The 20,270-nt window shown below is 41.1% G+C and overlaps 1 protein-coding gene across 3 annotated transcripts in view; it reads left to right on the top strand.

Moving 5' to 3' along the window:
• The window catches only part of SYN3 (synapsin III), a 175,397-nt gene that overhangs the window by 17,457 nt on the left and 137,670 nt on the right, over positions 1–20,270 (top strand). For all 3 annotated transcript variants that reach the window (XM_083462173.1, XM_083462174.1, XM_083462175.1), the window contains exons 3-4: positions 7,747–7,804; positions 9,519–9,610. In XM_083462173.1, coding sequence (XP_083318299.1) covers positions 7,747–7,804; positions 9,519–9,610 — 150 coding nt within the window. The remainder of the gene's footprint in view (positions 1–7,746; positions 7,805–9,518; positions 9,611–20,270) is intronic.

The raw sequence follows: 20,270 nt of genomic DNA, 5'->3' as shown, positions 1-20,270 counted from the left end.
TTTTCTCTACTAACCTGCTTCTGTGTGAATTTTATGTCTCCTGTAATGGCAACAGAGGAACGCTAGATGTCAGAATCTCATCACTGCTTCTCCTGAGGAACTCCAGATAGAGCTGTACAATTCATGTATTATAGAAATATGACACTATAGTGTTCAGGATTCTGACTGGGTTTGGCAATGGTTGAAAGTAATTAGAGTACAGGGTGTATTTAGTGATTCAGTATTGCAAATTAAAACCTAAACTCACTTTTTCTCTCTATGGACCTCCGTGCCTGTTGCCACCCATGCAGAACTAATTCCACAGTCTTCTTTAGCCACAAGCAAGAAGTCATTGGCATTCCTGCTTGTGACTTTTAGTCCTGGAGGAAACTAAAGAATGGAATGCCCCCCATCTCCGGCTCCATTGTTTTTTCTAGAGTAAACATTTCATTCACAGCTTTTCTTCATGGTTGATAGTCTGCCCAGAACATGCAAACATTCACACATTTCAATAGCTTGTTGCATCCAGACCAGAAGTTTTTTCAACCTGTATCTGACAGCACAGAAAGAGTGATGTCAGAACCACACGTCTGGACCTGTCAGTGTTCAGAGTTCCACTTCCTGGGGACACCCCTCCAAAAAAGCTTTATTTAAATAACAAGATATAAAGAGCCTTGGCTCCAGATATGGATATGCAGCAAAAGGCTTTATTCCAAAAGTTGTGCACATGTACCTGGTTCTACCTGTGCACCAGTCAAATGCTCAGCTTTTAATAATCTAGGGTACAGTTCATTCCCCCCCCCCAAGAGGGATACAACAGGCAATCAAAGCTAGTCAAGATCAAAGTGACAACCATGAAACTGAATCTATGCATCCAGGGCCCAGTCCTTCAACAGGAGCTACAAATGCATCTCCAGGGGTCATTATGATGACCCAATCTTGAGTAGTATATTCACAACCACCTGCTAGCCATGTGGTCGGTTCAGAAATGAATCAGCAGGAAGCATGACCAGATGACCTTCTTTGCACATGTAAGTCATGTGCTCAAACTTTAATCGGGTCAGAACATCTGTGATTGGACTGGGGGACAATAGTCTTGAACTGTACAACTTTCCAGCCATTTCCCCATGCTTCTTTTGTATAATCAACAGAGTTGGAAGGCTCATCTACAGTAGTCCAACCCCCTGCTGAAGCCTGCTACTTATAGCATCCAATATTACTGCAGCATCCCCATCATCAGAGCATTTAAATGCATCCTCAATATGTGTGCCATTGCACCCCTTTTCTCAGCCATATAACAACAAACTAGATTTCAGGCTTTTTTTGTAATCCTATGCAACTAATTCCAAATGCCAGGAGATTTAGGCACCACCTGCACTATACATTTAAAGCAGTAGCATACTGCCTTAAAAATCATGGCTTTTCCAAAAGAATCTTTGGAATTAGTTTTGTTAGGGATGCAGTCCCCGGGATTCTTTGGGGGAAGCCATGACTGCTTAGAGAAGTAAGATACTGCTTTAATTGTACAGTGCAGATGGAGCCTTTTCTTCTTCTTCTTCCTCCAATGGTATCCCACTGGGCAGTGTAGCAGCAAGTCATTTCTGAGATGCAAGGGATATTCAGAAGCAGTTTGTACTGAAATATAAAGCTGGTGTGCTGCCCTTGAATACAAATCACAACTACCCCTGGGTGCACATGAGTCCTTGGAAGTGAGGTGATTAGTGCTTTAGTTTCAAGGCAGTTTGTGCTATGTTCCTGGTTGGAAATAGATTTGTGGCAGGGAGCTTGTGGCACTCCTTAAATAAAGAATAACCTAGTTTTAGGAGCTCTGTGGAGTGCTTGGCTCAGGAAGAGGGATGCACCATGTGCCAGAAAAATGGGGACTTGGCTTGTGTGTATGCGTGTGCTTCTGTTTGTTTAGGTAGAATTTTGGGAAAGATACTTCTCTGCTTGTGACAGAAAGAAGAGGATGTTTGTTCATACTGTAGTGCGTACAGTCCGAGTGCACTTTTGGGTGACAGGTGGGGCAGCCTAGCCAGATTGTTCATTTAGTCTTCTCTTCTTCCTGCTTGTCAAAACAAAGCAGTTTAACTACCTAGAAGGCTGGTGTATCTAGCTGATACTGCAGAAAATTCCTTGCTTTTCTCCCTCAGGGATGTGCATTTTTGAAAACTGTTTAACTTCCCAAGGACACCTGTGGAAATGCAGAGTCCACAAACATGGGAAAGGATTGGCTGGTGGGTGGAGAGAAGACTATAGCAGTGTATTTATTCACAGTATGAGGACATGAGGAAACGGAGTGGCAGAACTCCATGTTACTGTAAGCCAGCCAAATCTGAACACATGACCTCATCCAGGAGGAAAACGTCCCACCTCTGGCAACTTCCTTGCCCAAATCACTTCTAAGTAAAATCATGCTCTTGCTGGAGTGAATTTCTCAAATACAAAGTAGGGCTATATATTGTTAACCCTTTCAGCAGCAAGAAAAGGCTGTGCTCCTTCAGTTTTGGGCGAGACAGAGAGAGAGAGAGAGAGAGAGAGAGAGCGCACTATCTCTATTGATACCACATTTTGAGACACGACGTATTACAGAAAATAAATATTTTGCATGCATTGATCAGCTACTCCACCAATCTTCAAAACAAAAGCAGTGTTTTGTCTAAATGATGTTCAGATTATTCCACAGTCACCAGCTGATTTGCTTAATATAAGCCACAACATAATGGCTTTCACATTGTATCATTTTCAAATCACAAGGTTAAAATCAGTGGGACTAAAAAGTGCTTAACTTTGGCTGGATGATTTCCTCAGTTTATACTTTATAATGTGGTTCCAGTGTGAGGTGCAATAATACTTTCTGCATGGTGGCCTGGTTTTCATGGAACACTAAATCAAACTATAGTTTTGCATGAATGAGCAAGTGTGTTGGTACACAGTGAAAAATCACAGCTTCTTCACTGTTCCCCAACTCCTGATGGTGCCATGCTATCAGAAGGTAAGCCACCTTGGGCAAAACATTTGATAGCTCCCTTAAGTTACTTTCAATAGTTAAAATCAGAAAATAGAAACACTGAAATAAATATTGCAAAATTCCTGTGGGTAAGGTGGGGTGCTTATGCATCCTTAGGTTGCCTCTGAATTCCAGTGAAACCAAAATTCAAGGCAAATTTGGAGATTCTTGCTTAGGTGTAACACCTAAAAAAGAATTTCCATTAAAGGGGGTGGGTGGGAAGGAGGGAGGATCTTCAAGCCCTATTGTGATGAAGAATACAAATGCTGCCGCCCCTCATTAGTTTTGGAAGATTTTCTAAAGGGTTAACAGCTACACATCCCACGTATCCACATTTTGATTGTTTTAAACAGAGGAGAGAGAGAACATGCAAACAAAACACATTTCCTTCCCATAATAGTTACGTGCAAATTTGACTATGCAGAGATGCAAAAAGATCATGCAACGCTAGGAAATTGAAGAATAATATGGCAGGTGAAATTTACTAATTGTACACTAATATCTGTGATACATGTTGGGGGAATCCTGAGTTATACCACATTACTACATGATGCCTTGGAATCTTTGTAAATACTTAATGTATACCAGTGTTCTGATCCACAAGATTCCAGCAGCAGCAACCCTTTCTGGACTTCCTTTGAAACAGTCAACAGGAAGACTTGGTTCTCTTGCCATTTTTCATACATAGTGGATTTGAGCTTCTTTTATACTATTAGCATCACTTACAAATAATGTTAACATGGGGGAGAATTCAGATGTGAAATTCAATGTATGCTGTGGCTGGCCAGGTTTTATAAGCACATCAGGAGCAGATTTAAAATAAAGCCAATTTAAGCCCCATGTGTGAAATGCCCTTAGTAGCTCATGCTCCCTTATTACAACATAAATAAAAACAAACTGGCTGCAATCCTGCACAGAGTGATTGCAGGATTACAGCAAATGACAGCTGCACAGGGGGGTTGGGTATGAATGAAAACCCTGGACGTCATCCAATTGTGGCAGAGAGTTCAGGTAAGGCTGTCAAAGCAACATGATAAATAACACTTCTCACATAACTGTGTAGTGTTTCACAGGTCTGCTGCTGCCACTTGTATTTATATTTTTGTAGTGTATACTTAAAGCACCTTGGGGATCCAGTCCTCCTGGCAGAAAGGTGACCAAGAAATTTGAAGGATTAGCATTGATGCAAAAATAGACATAAGGGGTCTGGAAAATATTCCCTCCTAGGTTATAAATACAGTCATGCGAGTCAAATTTGGTAGCCTTAATTACTTTAGCAGAGTCTCCTTAAATGTACTGTGTTTAACCCTATAGATTCTTGTTTGGAATGGCCCAGTGACATACTTTCCAACTTTTGACAGATGAAAATAGATACACTCATTTTACACTAAGCAAGCAATTGGGGTTTTTTATTTTGTACATTAATACTCCTTATGTATATCATGGAACCCAAGTCAGTTTACTGTACATGGGGTTTGCAGGTGGTCTCCTTTCCAAGCACTGACCAGTTCCAGACCCATTTAGGTTCAGCGAAGGGGCTTTGTCTTGTGCCCTCAGCAGACAATGCCTAGATTCATAGTGTATTATTAAGCAAAGTGGCAGATGTTCTGCCCCAAAAATTCTAAAAATACTATCTTTGAAAACAGAATTGGATCCAGACGTAGGCATGTTCACAGTAAGCCCACTGACATGTGCCACTGATATTGCTGGGTCTACTCTAAATCTGAATTTCTTACAGTCTTACAAACCATTTAAATGTTGATACCACAAATCAGCTCATTTGTTATTCTATCATACAACAAATCTTACTTCCTAAATCAAAAAACGAACATTTGCAAAACACACCACAAAGTAGCAAAATTGTAAGAACAATACCAAATAAAGACATGAGTATTAAATCGAGCAAATAGGTCCCTGGGGGTAGATGTAGAGTTGGTTTCCATTAGTTATAAATTTAGTATGCTTCAACTTTTACACAGCTAGTGTGATCAAGAATTCGAGTTTAACACCATTATGTTTTTAAATATCTTTAGGACATGTATTCAGGAGCACTTAAATATGGATTAGTTGCACATTAACTCTTCTAACCACAATGGCAGCCTTGTTCAGAGAATCCATCTCTGTGTGGTTAACATCACATGACTTGATAGCAGGGCTGTGCTCAACATGCCCCACACCACAATATGGTGCTGTTGCACTCAGGTCCTACATGCAGGTTTCCCATTAGGGCAGGGGTGGGAAACCTCAGGCACAGGGGCCAAATGTGAACCCCCAGACCTTTCTTTCTGGTCCTTGGCACTCGTGCCAATGCACACCCCTCACTGCCCCGATTTGTATCCCAAGTGGAGTTTTTTCCCTGGCTGGAGTTCCCTTGCCTAGTTGGAGGACCAAGATGGATGGTGTGTGTGTGTGTGTGTGTGTGTGTGTGTGTGTGTTTGTGTGTGTGTGTGTGTGTGTGTGTGTGTGTTGAAACCAATCTGCTGTAGAAAGGTGAATTGAACCTTCACTGTACTGTTTTTGGTGCCTGCTAAAAACATTTTTGTTTAACAAGCCTATCCAGACATGTAAAGCGGATATGTATTTTGACTTGCAATTTTATTTTATAATGTGTATTTTAACTGCAGATTTCATTTATGTATTTATTTATATGAATAACAAAAAAATTCATTTTTTAGTGTATAGTTTCTATTTTATATACTCCCCCTTACACATCCCTGCAACTAAGCAGTTATACAAATTCTGATATATGAACAAATAAAATGCCTTCATGGAAGTGGCAGAGATTAGGAATGAGCATAGGGAGGGTAAATTTAACATATAAGCAGGACCAGGAGTGCATTCTCAGTGATTGCTGGTGTTTGCTCCAGACTCTTTGCCTGTTGTTTAAAAGACCAAGGTGGTATCCTGGGTGTATATGCCTGTTTGTGAGAGATGGGAAACATAAAATGATGTCAAAATGAAACCAAACACTTAAGATAAAACATTATTGAGAAGATAAATTGCCTATGGTTCTGCCTTTCTCTTGAACCACCAGAGAGGTATTGTTATAGAAGCCAAAATGGCATTGGCCTGCTTCTGACAGGCCAGAAACGTGACAATAGTTCATAGGTGACTGGAGAAAAGTCTGTGATTGCTTAGAGCAAGGATAGCCAATGTGGTGCTCTTCAGGTGTTGTTAGACTCCTGTCGTCCCTGACCATTTGGGAATGCTGGCTTGGACTGCACTGTGTTGACTATCCTGATTAACACCTGTTGACTGCACCAACCATCTAGAAGACACCATGTTGGGTACCACAGGCTTAAAGGAAGGCTGGCTCAAAGGAAGGCTGAATATCTTATAATTAAGTGTTTGCAGTTGCAGATGGCATAGCTCCAGGAAATGAGCTGCTTTAGCTGTGGCAGTGCACAGCATTCTGTGCACCCTTTACAACTAAAGTGGATTTATAGGACTGAACACCTGCTAAAATGGTTCATGGATGTCAGCCATAATGAGAAAACAGGTACAGTTGTAGAGGAAACATGGCAAGGTTTGCTGGGACCCGTGAGTGAACCTGGGCTGGCCGTCAGGAAACATGGCCTGATTTATGGATCTCATGTGGCTTTCAAGTTAACCTGTTCCCAAAGTTCATATGGATGGTTTCCATTGAAAACAAGCCTGTAATAAGCATTTCCATGCTGTTGCAACAAACAGATACCCTCTTGCGCGTATCTCTGGCATGCTGTCTGGCCTTAGAAACGGGGGACAGGCCAACAGTGCACTAATTTGAATAATGTGTAAAGCAAAATTGTTGCTGCATGTTATACATCTGGGAGAGTGGCAGCCAACATTTTGTGGCTGGGAGGAATATGGCTCTGCAGAAGGGCGGGGGGGGGGAGCATGGGGGGTAGACCCAAGAGGTCAGGCCCTGGAAAACGGAGGAAAACGATCAATTGTAATACTAGTTTATTTACTGATATGCTTCCTCTTCAGGAATTGTTATTATCTTTGGCGGTCCCTCATGAAACAGGATAGATAACTACAAACATGTTTCCCCTCCACAGAAAGAATTCTTACAGCCAAAAACAATCAGCCCCGAACACAGATATTGTAAATGCGTGCTGCCTTTTTTATGCCCATCCATTTACAGAGAATCATTTTTGAAAAATCACTTTGTGATTGCAAAATATGACATCGACTTACCCGTGCTCAGAGACCCATTGAAATAACAGCTAACTTAAGTCCCATTGATTTCCACAGGACCCCTCTAAGCCTGACTGAGACTGCCGTCCTAACCTCACATATTTGGAAGTACTGTAAGCCCCATTGAATTCTACATAGGGATGTGGGGGAATCGATTCAGTTTGCAAATAACATACAGAAATGGATTATATTAGGAGGAAAGGTTTGCCAAAATATGTATATTAGTCAAAACTGCGTACAAAAATGTTTACTAGGAGAAAGTTGCGTTTTCATGAGGATTTTTATTTAGTCAACTTTTTGCAGAAAGGTGGATTTCTGAATTTAAGATTGGGACAATGAGAAACTTGGAGAACAGATACTGACAGATTTGTCCATTACTACTTCTGAATAGGCATAGTTAGGATTGTACTTTAGTCTGGACCCACCTCTATGTCTGAATTGGCTCCAAAGTTGAGGCTCATGTTTTTCAACATCAAGGAAAAAACAGCAGCACAAAAAAGCAGTCAAAAGCATCATTTATATCTATTTAACACACACTCTCTCCCTCTCCCTCTCCCTCTCTCTTGTTTTCTCCATAGGTCTAAATATTTTCAAGGGAAGAAGGTGAATGGGGAATTTGAAATCCGAGTGGAACAGGTTAGTGGGCAATGAAAATCTGTCAAAAATTGGCTCAGGCACGCAACTCAGTACTTGTTTTGCAGGTGCCTGAGCATTTCAGCTAGGAGGCAGTTGAAATTAAGGAAGCATTTTGAGCTGGCTTACATCAGATTTAATTTGGTTTTCTGTTATGGTAGTTTATTCATCAAGGCCTGGAGTGTTTTTCCAGGTGCCTGCTGAATCACGCTGCAGATTTTCATACTTTGCTTGCTGCAGGTGAAAGCATGGCCTTTCTGAGGGGAGAAAGTTGCTGCTGTTTAAGTTTTATTAAAAAAGCAAAAATAGTATAATATTTTAGAAGAAAACGTCTGAACAATTTAACACTTCTGCAAACAACATCACTTCCCACCTGTTTTCTTGTCAGAGTGCATTAAGTATTAATGCAAAGGTGCATCCACAGACATCTTCTCAAGACACCCCAGAACAGTTCTGAAATGTATTAACATGTTTGCCTTCTTAATTCTTATAACATCTCAGTTCCCCCTTAGCGCATTCTAATTTTCTACTATGGCCTGCTTTGTGCAGAAGGCACAGAAGGACAAATAGTGTTTCCCCCCTGCAAGTTATTGGCTTTGGAAAAGAAAGCCTTCAGCACTGATTTTTCTTTTCCATCACCTTCTGTATAAGCTCTCACACCACACACCATGGCTAGCTTTTGATCTGTTGCTTCTTTCCTGACACGCCAGATTTCACACTTGGCGTGAAAAAAGGTCAGGCTTTCTTTTGGGTTATCTGCTTGGAAAATACACAATTTCTTCCTGGCTCTGCCTTTTTTCATCTCCTAAACTCCCAGCAGTTTTCCAAATGGTATAAACCATTCGCCACCACACCTTAGTACACCTTGTTTATTTGCAAGTTGCAACACAACAGCACATAACTTGAGGACTGTGCCATTCCCCTATCACTATGTAACCCTCTGCATCCCCCACTCCCAAATCTTCCCATTTCCTTGATTTCTTGGAAAGGTTTCTAGGCAAGTAGGCATGAGCCTGATTCCCCTAATTTACAAATCAACTGGTGCTTTCAATACAGAGAAATCGGGGTGGGGGGTGTAAGTATGGTTTTGTGATTTTAATGCTAGTCATCATCTGTGTGCCTCAGAGGAGACAGAGTCCAATAGATCCTCCAAATGTTGTTGGGCTTCAGCTTCCATCAGCACTAGCCAGCACAACCAATGGTAAAGGATTATGGTAGTTGTAGTCCACCAACATCTGCAACGCCACTGATTCCTCATCTCTGATTCAGATCAAAAACTTGGGTAAAAATATAATAAACAACAATTGCTTCAGCCCAGTTCCCTCACTTGCTTACATTCTCGCCAATAGCAAATAACAATATAAAGACACTTTCCTGACTAAATCTACTTGAATGTTTCCAAATAGGCATTTAAGTCCAAGTCAGATGATGTCCTCTTGGGATTTGGTTCTGGCCACTCTTAAATCTGCCTTTATTTACAATTACAGTATTCCTAACCCAGGGTTATAAATCATGTTTCATTAATGTTGTACCATAAACAGTTTACATTTGACAAACAAATCACTACTACCGGTAATTAAATATGCTGCTACCTGGTAGAAAGCTTGTTAAGACAAACATTCCGTTTGAAAGTGAAATCCAGGAATAGGTCAGTTTTATTTCATGTGTTTTCTGCTGTTATCAAATAATCTCATTTATTTTTATTTTTCTACTCTAGGCAGAGTTTTCAGAACTGAACTTGGCTTCATATGTAGGCACTGGCTGTATGGTGGACATGCAAGTCATAAGGAATGGCACCAAAGTGGTCAGGTGATTGAAATTAACTTTTTGCCCTTTACAATTAATCTCAATCTTGTTGCTGTTTTAAAAAACCAATCTGGGTGGGATTCACCTAATAAGCCACATCAGTGGAAGCCCTGCACAAGGACTTCTGCTTGTGCAACAGAGCTTCCCCCGTCCCTCTGCACACCTTCCATGACCCATGGAGCATTTGTAATAGTCCAACACTGAATTCCACCCTCTGTGTTTTTCTTACTATCTGGGATGGATAATTATGAGCAACCTGTTATGGGCTGACCAGCCTGATGGAATGTGAAGTTTATTCAAAGTCAGGACTGCAGGAAAGCAAGGGCTGATTTGGTTTGTGTATTTGTTAATTGATGAAAGGGATTCTTTTGGAAGCAGTTTTTCATAGTAATCTGGATCTTGGAAAAGTGGAGCAGTGTTACTTTGGAGTGTGTCCATACTGCTAGAAAATTCTATCCACAAGTATCCAAAATGCATTGCCATCTTACCTTAGCCCACCCATTCTCATTCCCTGGGTCAAAAAAATGTAGAAGTACATTTGTATGTATAAACTTATAAAGTGTATAAGTGGATTGTCCCTTGCATTTTATGGCCATTCCTTTTGTGAACCAGTATTTTGAAAGGATTCTTGCAGAATGAAACCACTTCAACGCTATATGATCTCAAGTGCCTGCTTTAAGAAAGCATGTGTTTCAGTTGTGGATCACATGCAAAGGTCTCAGGTTCAAACCCTGATATTTCCAGGTAGGGCTTTTGCACCTCTCTGAAACCATGACTGCCAGGCCAGTCACTGTAAAGAGTAGTGAGCAAGATTGACTGCTGGTCCAACTTGGTATAAAGTTTCAGTCTCTGTGATTCTAGCAGGATAACAATTACATTTTATTTATTTTTTTACAACACAAAATGCAAACACAAGCATCTCTATGTGAGCAAACTCCCTGGGAATGTGCAGGGGAAGAAGAGGCTGTGGGTGTTGATGGGGAGTTGGGACCATGAATGATGTTCACAAGACACAATTCTATTCAAATTACAGGAGTCTAAACCACAATTTTGATTAGCATGAAAGCAATTTCCTCAGGGTTGTGCCTGCTTTTTACAGGCATGCATTGTAATGCAATGAGAATGGGAAAAACATAGCAAAGGAAAAGTACATATGGATGAATTTTTGTGTTACAGTACATCCAGGGATACAGAGCAACTATTCTTTTCCTGAGACACAAAAACTTATTGATGTCTGGGTGTGCACAGCAATGCTAGCTGCTGAACTCATTTAATTTTTCTCAGTCTGTTCATTTTAGATACAGTTGTCTTTTTTCTTGTCTGAATTCCTAGACCCTTAGCTGAGAGGGGGGTGGGTTAGAATTTGTACTCGTCCTACTCAACTCATCCCTTATATTTCTTCTTCTTCTTCTTCTTCCTCTTCTTCTTCTTCTTCTTCTTCTTCTTCTTCTTCTTCTTCTTCTTCTCCTCCTCCCTCTCCCTCTTCCTCTTCCTCTTCCTCTTCCTCCTCCTCTTCCTAAAATTTGTATACCACCCTTCATCCATATATCTCACGGTGGTTCATAACATAAAAATACAAGATAAAAACACAAAATGCATAATAAAAACAAGAGCAAAAAATCCACAAACCAATAACCTCCCACTTCACATCTCCTTGTTCCCTCTGGGGTTATTTTATTTTCTCTGTCCTGAACAAGTGATAAACCTCCTCACAGAAATTACAAGGGGCTGTATACAACTTTCTCTGTCTGACAGCACATGGGGGGGTGTGATGTGTGTGTTGTGGAGCGTAGCAGCCCAGTCCAGAATCCAAAATTTAACCTAGTTCAGACCCATTGGACTCACTAAGGTAGGAAAAGTTGAACTCCAATTACTTCACCTTAGTAGTGTTGTGGATCTGGCTATTAATGAGCGTGTAGGTGTGCTCAGGATGACATTCTTGCATATGTGGCCCAAGGCATGTGTTTTGACATATATCTGCTCTGACATACTGCTGCAAACACTCAGCATTTGTTCAACACATGTGCCAGTTTGGCCCTTGGGAAACGCAGCACAACCGTCTTGTGTTACCACCCTTGGAGTAATTTAGAAGATACTGGGTGGGGGAGTGAAAAGAGATTCACACGCTTTCCAGTGTCAGCATGAAAGCATGCTTTTAATGGGTCTGTTGGAAAGGATCCCTAATTTATCCTCCTCTATAACTTCATTCAGAAAAAAAGAAAGCATTCCCATAGCCTTCAAATTAATCTGTGCGGAGGCAGGAAACAGATTTCCGTCCAATGTTCCAGACTGAACTCCTACCTCTCATTGTCCAGAGTCCTAGGCAAGTCAAGAGCAGGCAGGCATCTATCATACCTTACATAATATTCATTGTAAAATATAACTTGAAGATGCTTTTAACTTTGAACACGTTCTGTTTGTACATCTATTAGGTTGATGCCCATTGGGGTATTATGGGCTGAAGCTGCCCGCATGTGTGGACAACTGGAATTGAAAATGACCTGAAAACACTGCCCTTCACACAAGCCCCCTTTTAAACCTTTGTGTAAAAATAAACTTGTACCTATCAGCCAAAAGATAGAAACACTGAATTCGATATTGTATTATTATTATTTCAGGCCAAAAATATAGTATGAGCAGTACCGGATTTACTTAGAAGCTAAACAAGCTATAGCTTAGGGTCTCACTCTCTTCGGGGCCCCCAAAAAAATTAAAGGGGGGAAACTGGGTGTACATTTCCAAAATATAAGCTAAAAAACAAATAAAATAAAATAAACAAATAAAATAAAACCTACACACAGCAACAGTGTTTTGCACTGTGCAGGCTCCTATGATGTAAGTAATGGGCCCCGCATGCTAGCCAGCTCCCTAAAATATCACTGGTTTGCTCATTTGCTCATAAATTACCATATACCGTATATACAACACAAAAACAGCTACAATTTGTTGTTGACAAAGGACAGCTGGACATATAAAGGGCCCCATTACCTTCAGTAGCTTAGGGCCTCATCAAATCTAAATCCGGCCCTGAGTATGAGGATTTGATAAAGTTCTGTCGGTGATCTCTTGGTTAATTTATTCCTTGCACAACTGTGAGTTACCCTGTGTTTATAGGTTAGCAGCTAACTTCAGTACCAGTTTAAGCTAAATCTCTGCTGCTGTGGGGACCACCATTTAGTATAATGCATTTAGTATGATAAAGCCCAGATATACCATAATGGATATACCACAATGATTGATCTAGAGAACCACCTTTGGGGCTCTATGTTGTTGTGGTTGTTTAGTCGTTTAGTCGTGTCCGACTCTTCGTGACCCCATGGACCAGAGCACGCCAGGCACTCATGTCTTCCACTGCTTCCCGCAGTTTGGTCAAACTCATGTTCGTAGCTTCAAGAACACTGTCCAGCCATCTCGTCCTCTGTCATCCCCTTCTCCTTGTGCCCTCAATCTTTCCTAACATCAGGGTCTTTTCCAGGGAGTCATCTCTTCTCATGAGGTGGCCAAAGTATTGGAGCCTCAGCTTCACGATCTGTCCTTCCAGTGAGCACCCAGGGCTGATTTCCTTAAGAACAGATAGGTTTGATCTTTTTGCAGTCCATGGGACTCTCAAGAGTCTCCTCCAGCACCATAATTCAAAAGCATCCATTCTTCGGCGATCAGCCTTCTTTATGGTCCAGCTCTCACTTCCATACATCACTACTGGGAAAACCATGGCTTTAACGATACGGACCTTTGTTGGCAAGGTGATGTCTAGCCTTTTTCAATAAAGGTACAGATAATGGAAACCAAGATACAGATCAAACACAAGAGTAGTAGTCATTGTAGATCAATATATCTTAGTGGTAGCTTAGTGTAGAAGGTCCCAGGTTCAATCTTTGGCATCTCCAGGTAGGGTTGGGAGAGACCTCCACCTGAAACCTTGAGAACTACTGTCCATCAGTGTAAATAATGCTGAGCTAGTTGGACCAGTGGCCTGGCTTGGTATAAAGAACCAAGTTTTCCTGCCTGATCAAGAGGAGATAACAAAAGCTGAGAGGGCAATGAGTCAAGCCCTGGAGAAGAGCAAATGTCCTAAAGGGATTTTTAGTGCCAGGAGGGAGTGGTTTAATGCTGTGGTCTCTGTTTGTATTTCAATGCTTTTGTATAAATGCGTTCATTCTTAAAATGGTGGTTGGCTAAAATTCCCCTGTCAGAACTATGGAGAGGTCAAGGGTTGTTCTGTTTCCTTGGTATAAATCTATTCATCCTTTAATTAAAAGTGACTTTCCTATTGATTCTGGTTGACCAGTCCTAGTGTGTAATGTTGACACAGTTGTGACCTGTTGCACAGGAATTCCAGATTGTCTGTGGCCTGAATATACACGGCCTTATGACAACTTCATGATGTTTAAAAAAATTATTTATTGCCAGGCTTTCTACCACACCTTCCTGCCAAGAAAATGTACTCATGGCAGCTCACAATATTATTAGGACGATAAGACAAGCAAATGCAACAGTAATACATAAATAGTGATAGTTAAAACAATTATTGAAACAGTCCACATTAATAAAATACATGGAATAAAACTGTATTCACTGCCTTCTTTTACTCTGCATGCTTGGGAAACCTGCTATATTAAAGGAAGTTACCTTCCTTTTTCATGGCATGTGTCTATATTTCCAACAGGGCTGTGTATAAAAACAGAAAACAAATCCACATTTTGCACAGTGTTAGCCCAGATTGCATTACTCTGTACTGAAACACACTATAGAGCTTTTCTGATGGAAGTGACTGAAAAAGAGAGGGGAGGAGCAGAAGACATTCTCTGGCTGCCATTGGCTGAACTGCTGATAATATCCTAAGAGGAGCAGAGCAAATTGGAGCCATAAGGAAGAAGGGGTGGTGCGTGGGAAGGGAGAGAAACATGAGCCTAGGGTGGGCTGAAGGCAGGATAGGATCTACTTGTAGATCTTTGAGTGATTTAAAGCTGATCAGCAAGGATTTTGCATTCCCATTTAACACAATTGCCACCAGTTATATTACTGAAATCAAAAAGGTATCCTTTTGATTGCACGTTCATTGTGATTTGTGCTTGTGATGCTATTGGAGTAGAGATACGCAATCCCGCTCTCAATACTGTTTGTTCCTGCAAAAGTTTTAAAGCACTCATAGTGCTTGAATTCCAATTAGTGCACATCCTGTGACTTTTGTGGAATTCTGTAACAAATATTCCAGTTTATTATTGTCACATTTTGTTGCATTATGTGCCCCTCCATCATTGTGCACTTTGGATGCATTATAACACCTATGGGTAGCAATCATGGAGTAGCACTGGGGAAACATTGCAGAATAAGTAATGAAGCAGAATGGATCCTCTACAAACAAATTATTATTCTGTCGATCGCATGTTGCAGAAGACACCTGCCATAAAATACCAGCCTAAAGGGTGAGAATGTTGAGGGGGGAGGTAACTAGGAGTGCATTTTTGGGTGGAAGGCTTGTGGGCTTCATCCCAAATGGTTACACAAAACAAATTCCTGGGCTCAGCATTCTTTCATTCTAAGTGTATGTGTTGTGCAACTGGCTCTAGTTGGTGGGTCTTGGGGCTCTAGCAAATAACTAAAGCAAAGTAGATCATGCAACACTGAAGTCTTCTCAACCCTGCCTGGAAGCATAAATCAGTAGCTTCGTGAGAAGGCAGCAGGCCAAGGGAAACAGGAGATGGTGTAGGTTTGAAAAGGGGGGATGGATTAACTCAGGGAAATGAGGGAATGAGACAAAAGCCAGAACAAAGATTGAAGAGATGAGAGATGCACGTGGCCTGAAGCTGAAGAAGTGTGGAAGGGAAAAATGTAGATGTTGATTTCAAATGACCAGTTTTGTAATGTTCAAATCAGAAACCATGGTTTGTTTTGCTCAAACATATCATGGTCGGAAGCCAAGACTAAACCTGGAACAAAACATACCACAATCCCAGGTTCAGACATAGCACTAAAACAGGGATTATGATTTGCAGCTCCTGCTTACACTAGGGAGGATTGAACCTGGAGGTACCTGTGCATTTACAATAAACCATTAACTATGTCTTGCCATCATGGAGTGGCAGGAAGAGGTAGGAGGGCCTGTTCTGATGACTATAGAATGCAGGTAGGTTCATGTGGGAACATATGATGTTTCATTTATCCGAGTCCCAAAGTGTTTGGGGGCTTTAAATGGCGTCACCAACACCGTGAGGCAGCAAACAAATTAGGTGCCAATGTAACTGAAATATTACTTGTCAGAAGACCAGGATTTCTTCAGCAGCCTCGCATCTATATTGCACCTGACAATGATGACTATTGGTAGTGTACAAATACCTTTACCCGTCTTGAAATGTTCTTTTCTGGATAAATATGAGTGTTATATTGCTAGTCATGACACAGCAGCCGTTTCATCCCATGTTAAAACTCTTACTTGACAATAGGGTGGCTCATGGGATCTGGCTATAAGCATCCCAGACAGATTGATATATATAAGGTCTAGAAATTATGCAGTTATACAAATTACTTTGACTTAATCTGTCACCATCACCATGATTTCTTTAAAAAGTGGCGGGGGGGATAGAAAGTTCTCTCTTTTTCTCAGCCTTTAGCCATCTCTTCTCCAGTTGCTGCTATTAAACAGCTGCTTGGGGCAGGGGGGTTACTCTCGTCGTGGGTTTGCTTATCTTCTGGATGAATAATGTCCCTCTTTAACTCCTCAGCAGCTGGCGTCCAGCCTATGTGTGAGAAAGATGCTGACAGTTATTGGGAAAACATTTGGAGTGGAGGCAGCTGCCAGAAAATAAAAATAAAAAATACTGTTAGCAGACAAGGGCAGGGAAAGATTGGGGGTATTAATACCTTCCAAAGTTCTTTCACATCCCATATTCCTTATCTGAAGGAGTTATCGCTCACCAGGACCCAGGTTTTTGATAGTTAAATCACAGGAAAGATGAAAGCCCTATTTAAATTTGTTTTGTTTTTGGTCATGTATCATTCTTATCTTAATTTGCCTCCTTTCATCATGGCCTTTTATTGAGTCTAGTTTTAAGGGGGGGGGGCAAAGGTTAGCATTTGAGGGTCTGATTCTACTCTGTTGTTCACATATGGAACTCCAGATGACTTTCACTTGATCCTGGGAAACAATCCACTTTCCAAGCCCTCTTTCCCCTTTTCATTTTTAATCACCCCCCCCCTTTCTAAATAACATCTGAACTTTATCCTGAGATATAACTGTGAAAAGTTGTTATAAAGATCTACATAAAATCCACTATGGTGCGCATATATATATATATATATATATATATATATATATATAGGTTTCAAATCCTTGTCCAGTCATGAAGCTCACTTTGTGACTAGGTTTGCACCATCTCTCAGCCTAACTTGTTGTGGAGGTAAAATGAGAGTGTCTTATGAAAGCTACCTTAGTATATAAAGGAGTGGGTGGCACTGTGGTCTAAACCACTGAGCCTCTTGGGCTTGCTGATCATAAGATCAGCAGTTCGAATCCACACAACGGGGTGAGCTTCCATTGCTCTGCCCCAGCTCCTGCCAACCTAGCAGTTCAAAAGCACACCAGTGCAAGTAGATAAACAGGTACCGCTGTGGCAGGAAGATAAACGGTGTTTCCATGCACTCTGGCTTCTGTCACGGTCCTTCATGCGCCAGAAGCGGTTTAGTCATGCTGGCCACATGACACAGAAAGCTGTCTGTGGACAAACACTGGCTCCCTTGGCCTGAAAGCAAGATGAGTGCCGCAACCCCATAGCCGCCTTTGACTGGACTTAACCGTCCAGGGGTCCTTTACCTTTTACCTTTACCTTGATATCAAGGAAGGATTCCCTGGAGAATCCTGTTTTATTTGTATTTACAGTGGTACCTCAGGTTAAGTACTTAATTTGTTCCGGAGGTCCATACTTAACCTGAAACTGTTCTTAACCTGAAGCACCACTTTAGCTAATGGAGCCTCCTGCTGCCGCTGCGCTGCCGGAGCCCGATTTCTGTTCTCATCCTGAAGCAAAGTTCTTAACCTGAAGCACTATTTCTGGGTTAGCGGAGTCTGTAACCTGAAGTGTATGTAACCTGAAGTGTATGTAACCTGAGGTACCACTGTAGTGCATAGATTTAAGAAAACTACCGGTACTTATTCTGCATGCAAGAAAAAATAGTATTTATACACAAAGAACTGATAAAAGTCAAAGAATATGGTCAATGTTGAGAACAAGTATACAAGAGAAAATTGAGTCACAATTTTTAATAGTTTGTTACAATGAGGAAATAGGAGATACATCTTTGTTAGACAATCTATCAGTAGGTATAGTAATGGGGTGATTAAGACAAATAATGTATTTGAGGGCCGGATGTTTAAAACATAAAGGGAAAATAGTGATGAAATGGGAGGGCATCAGCCCCCAAATCAGGTCCATTTGGGGGCTTATAAGAAACAAAATTAATGTTATAACCAGATACAATTTACTTAGAGACCCACTGCTTAAATTATGATTTACTTACAAATCCACTTGTTAAATTGTTTGCTTATGTAAAAAAAAAAAAAGTTTATTAGAAAATTTGGAAATGTTCCCACTGGAAAAAAGAACCCCTAGCATAAAAGATTTAATTTTGGGGATCTGAGAGCTGGTAAATATGATAAAACTAGATTGTAGAATGTGTGTCATGTATGTGCACCATAAGGCACAAGAAGATAGTCACCTACATAGCCTAGGAACATTATTAGAAAATAACTTATTGGTAATTGTATTTATGTTATATTTATATTGGTAACAGTATCTACATGATATACATTTCTTTTTTTTAGAGTTGTACATATCATTTACATTGAATGAGATCTTTTCTTCTCCTACATATTGGGGGGGGGAATTTTTGTACATTCTCACAACCATTATCCATAATTCCCAACAGGCTTTGGGGAATGCGCAGATCTTGACTGAATTCTGTACATTCTCTGGCCAATATGCATAATCTCCAACAGGCCTTCATGAATATGCATATCTCAACTGCTTTTGTGTATGTTTTGGGCAATATGCACATTCTCCAGTCAGTATGCATAGTCTCCATGGAACATGCTTTCCCCCCTATCCCTAATTCAGCAGTTTGCGATCCGCACTCCCTGACCTGCTTCTGACCCACTGCTTAATCACACATGCTTAATCACACATGGCCCATAGCATACTCTCCCACAGATCAGTTAAGAAGGGATGCAGCTCCCCCCAAAAAAGGTTACTTTCCCCCACTTTCCTTCTTCCTTTCTCCTACTTTCCTTCCTTCCTTCTTGAAAGTCCATTCAGCTGAGCAGCACAAGGGGAATCACAGGGAGAAGGAAGTTTTAAACCTTCGCCTCCTACCAAAAAAAGAAAAGAAAAAAGATTGCAGGGGGCTCAAGTTAGGGGAACTAAAGCTATATAATTTGCATCTGGGATACTGTGAATGTCTCTGAAGCTCAACAAGTCAGAGACAAGCCCCCAGCCTTTGTACGTCAGAAAATATAGAGAGTTGTAGCAGCTGCCAATTTTGGCTGACCACTGTTTGTGAAACTGTGAATAGTTGACTCAGATTCGCTGTAGTCTTGGGTTTTTATTTAGCCATCACAGCAATTACTTGAACCAGAGAACACTAAGGACACCTGAAGTCTCTGTCACATATGACTGTAATATGATTTCAGCTATTTACACTAAAGGGTAAAGCAGTGCTGCCCTGTTACTTCGGCACGACCCATGTGAATGACTGTCCATGAGGTGCCGCAGTGCATCGCGGGGTTTGTTCTAAGGTCATCACTGTTGTTTCCTATTAGCTCAGGCACACCTGAAAAAGGACATTCTTTGGGAGATTATCGTTCTTCTCAGCTAGCTGAAGTGACAGATATGCTGGATTTATGCCTCAGAACTTTGCCTGAGGAGGCCAATAATACCACAGCAGTGTGCAGCCTGTCACATCTTATTGCCTAATTATTTATTCTCCCTGCTTTGCACTGAGTCCTGAGAAAACAGTTCAGTTCCAAATCTCCTCTTTAGTCAAAACACAGCAGGTCCTGAACCCGGACAGCCAAGCAGGGATTCTTGAATGTGGGGACCTCTCTTTTTTGCCTGTGTGAATAAATAAAAATTGTCCAGTAGCACCTTAGAGACCAACTAAGTTTGTTCTGGGTATAAGCTTTTGGGTATAAGCTATTCAGACCTGGTCTGAATAGAGATATTGGATTCTTGTCTCATTACATATGCTAAAGATATTTTTGGTCATCTGCATACTATCCCTTGCTTTTTCCTGTAGGACTAATTGCGGTCGTTAACAGTCGTCAACAGGTTTGCCATACCCATTGAGTCAATCACCCATCTCCTACCATCCTTCTGAGAAAATCCCCATCCCGCTGTACCACTATATATAAGGGTCTGGTGACTTCTGTTTCAGTGTATCTGAAGAAGTGTGCATGCATATAAAGCTTATACCCAGAACAAACTTAGTTGGTCTCTAAGGTGTTACTGGACAATTTTTTAATTTTTATTTATTTAGACTGTGTCACACCAACATGCCTACCTACCTGAATCTTGCCTGTATGAGGCAGTTATGGGGAATCTCGCCCCCGGGCCTAGTTCAACATGCTAGGCCTTCCCGTTTGGCCTGATGTCCTATATGGCAGCAACATTAA

This window comes from Podarcis liolepis, assembly GCF_965112155.1.
Source record: "Podarcis liolepis genome assembly, chromosome: 10".
NCBI lineage: Eukaryota > Metazoa > Chordata > Lepidosauria > Squamata > Lacertidae > Podarcis > Podarcis liolepis.
Note: the sequence above shows the minus strand (reverse complement) of the source record. Positions and strands in the feature narration are given on the sequence as shown.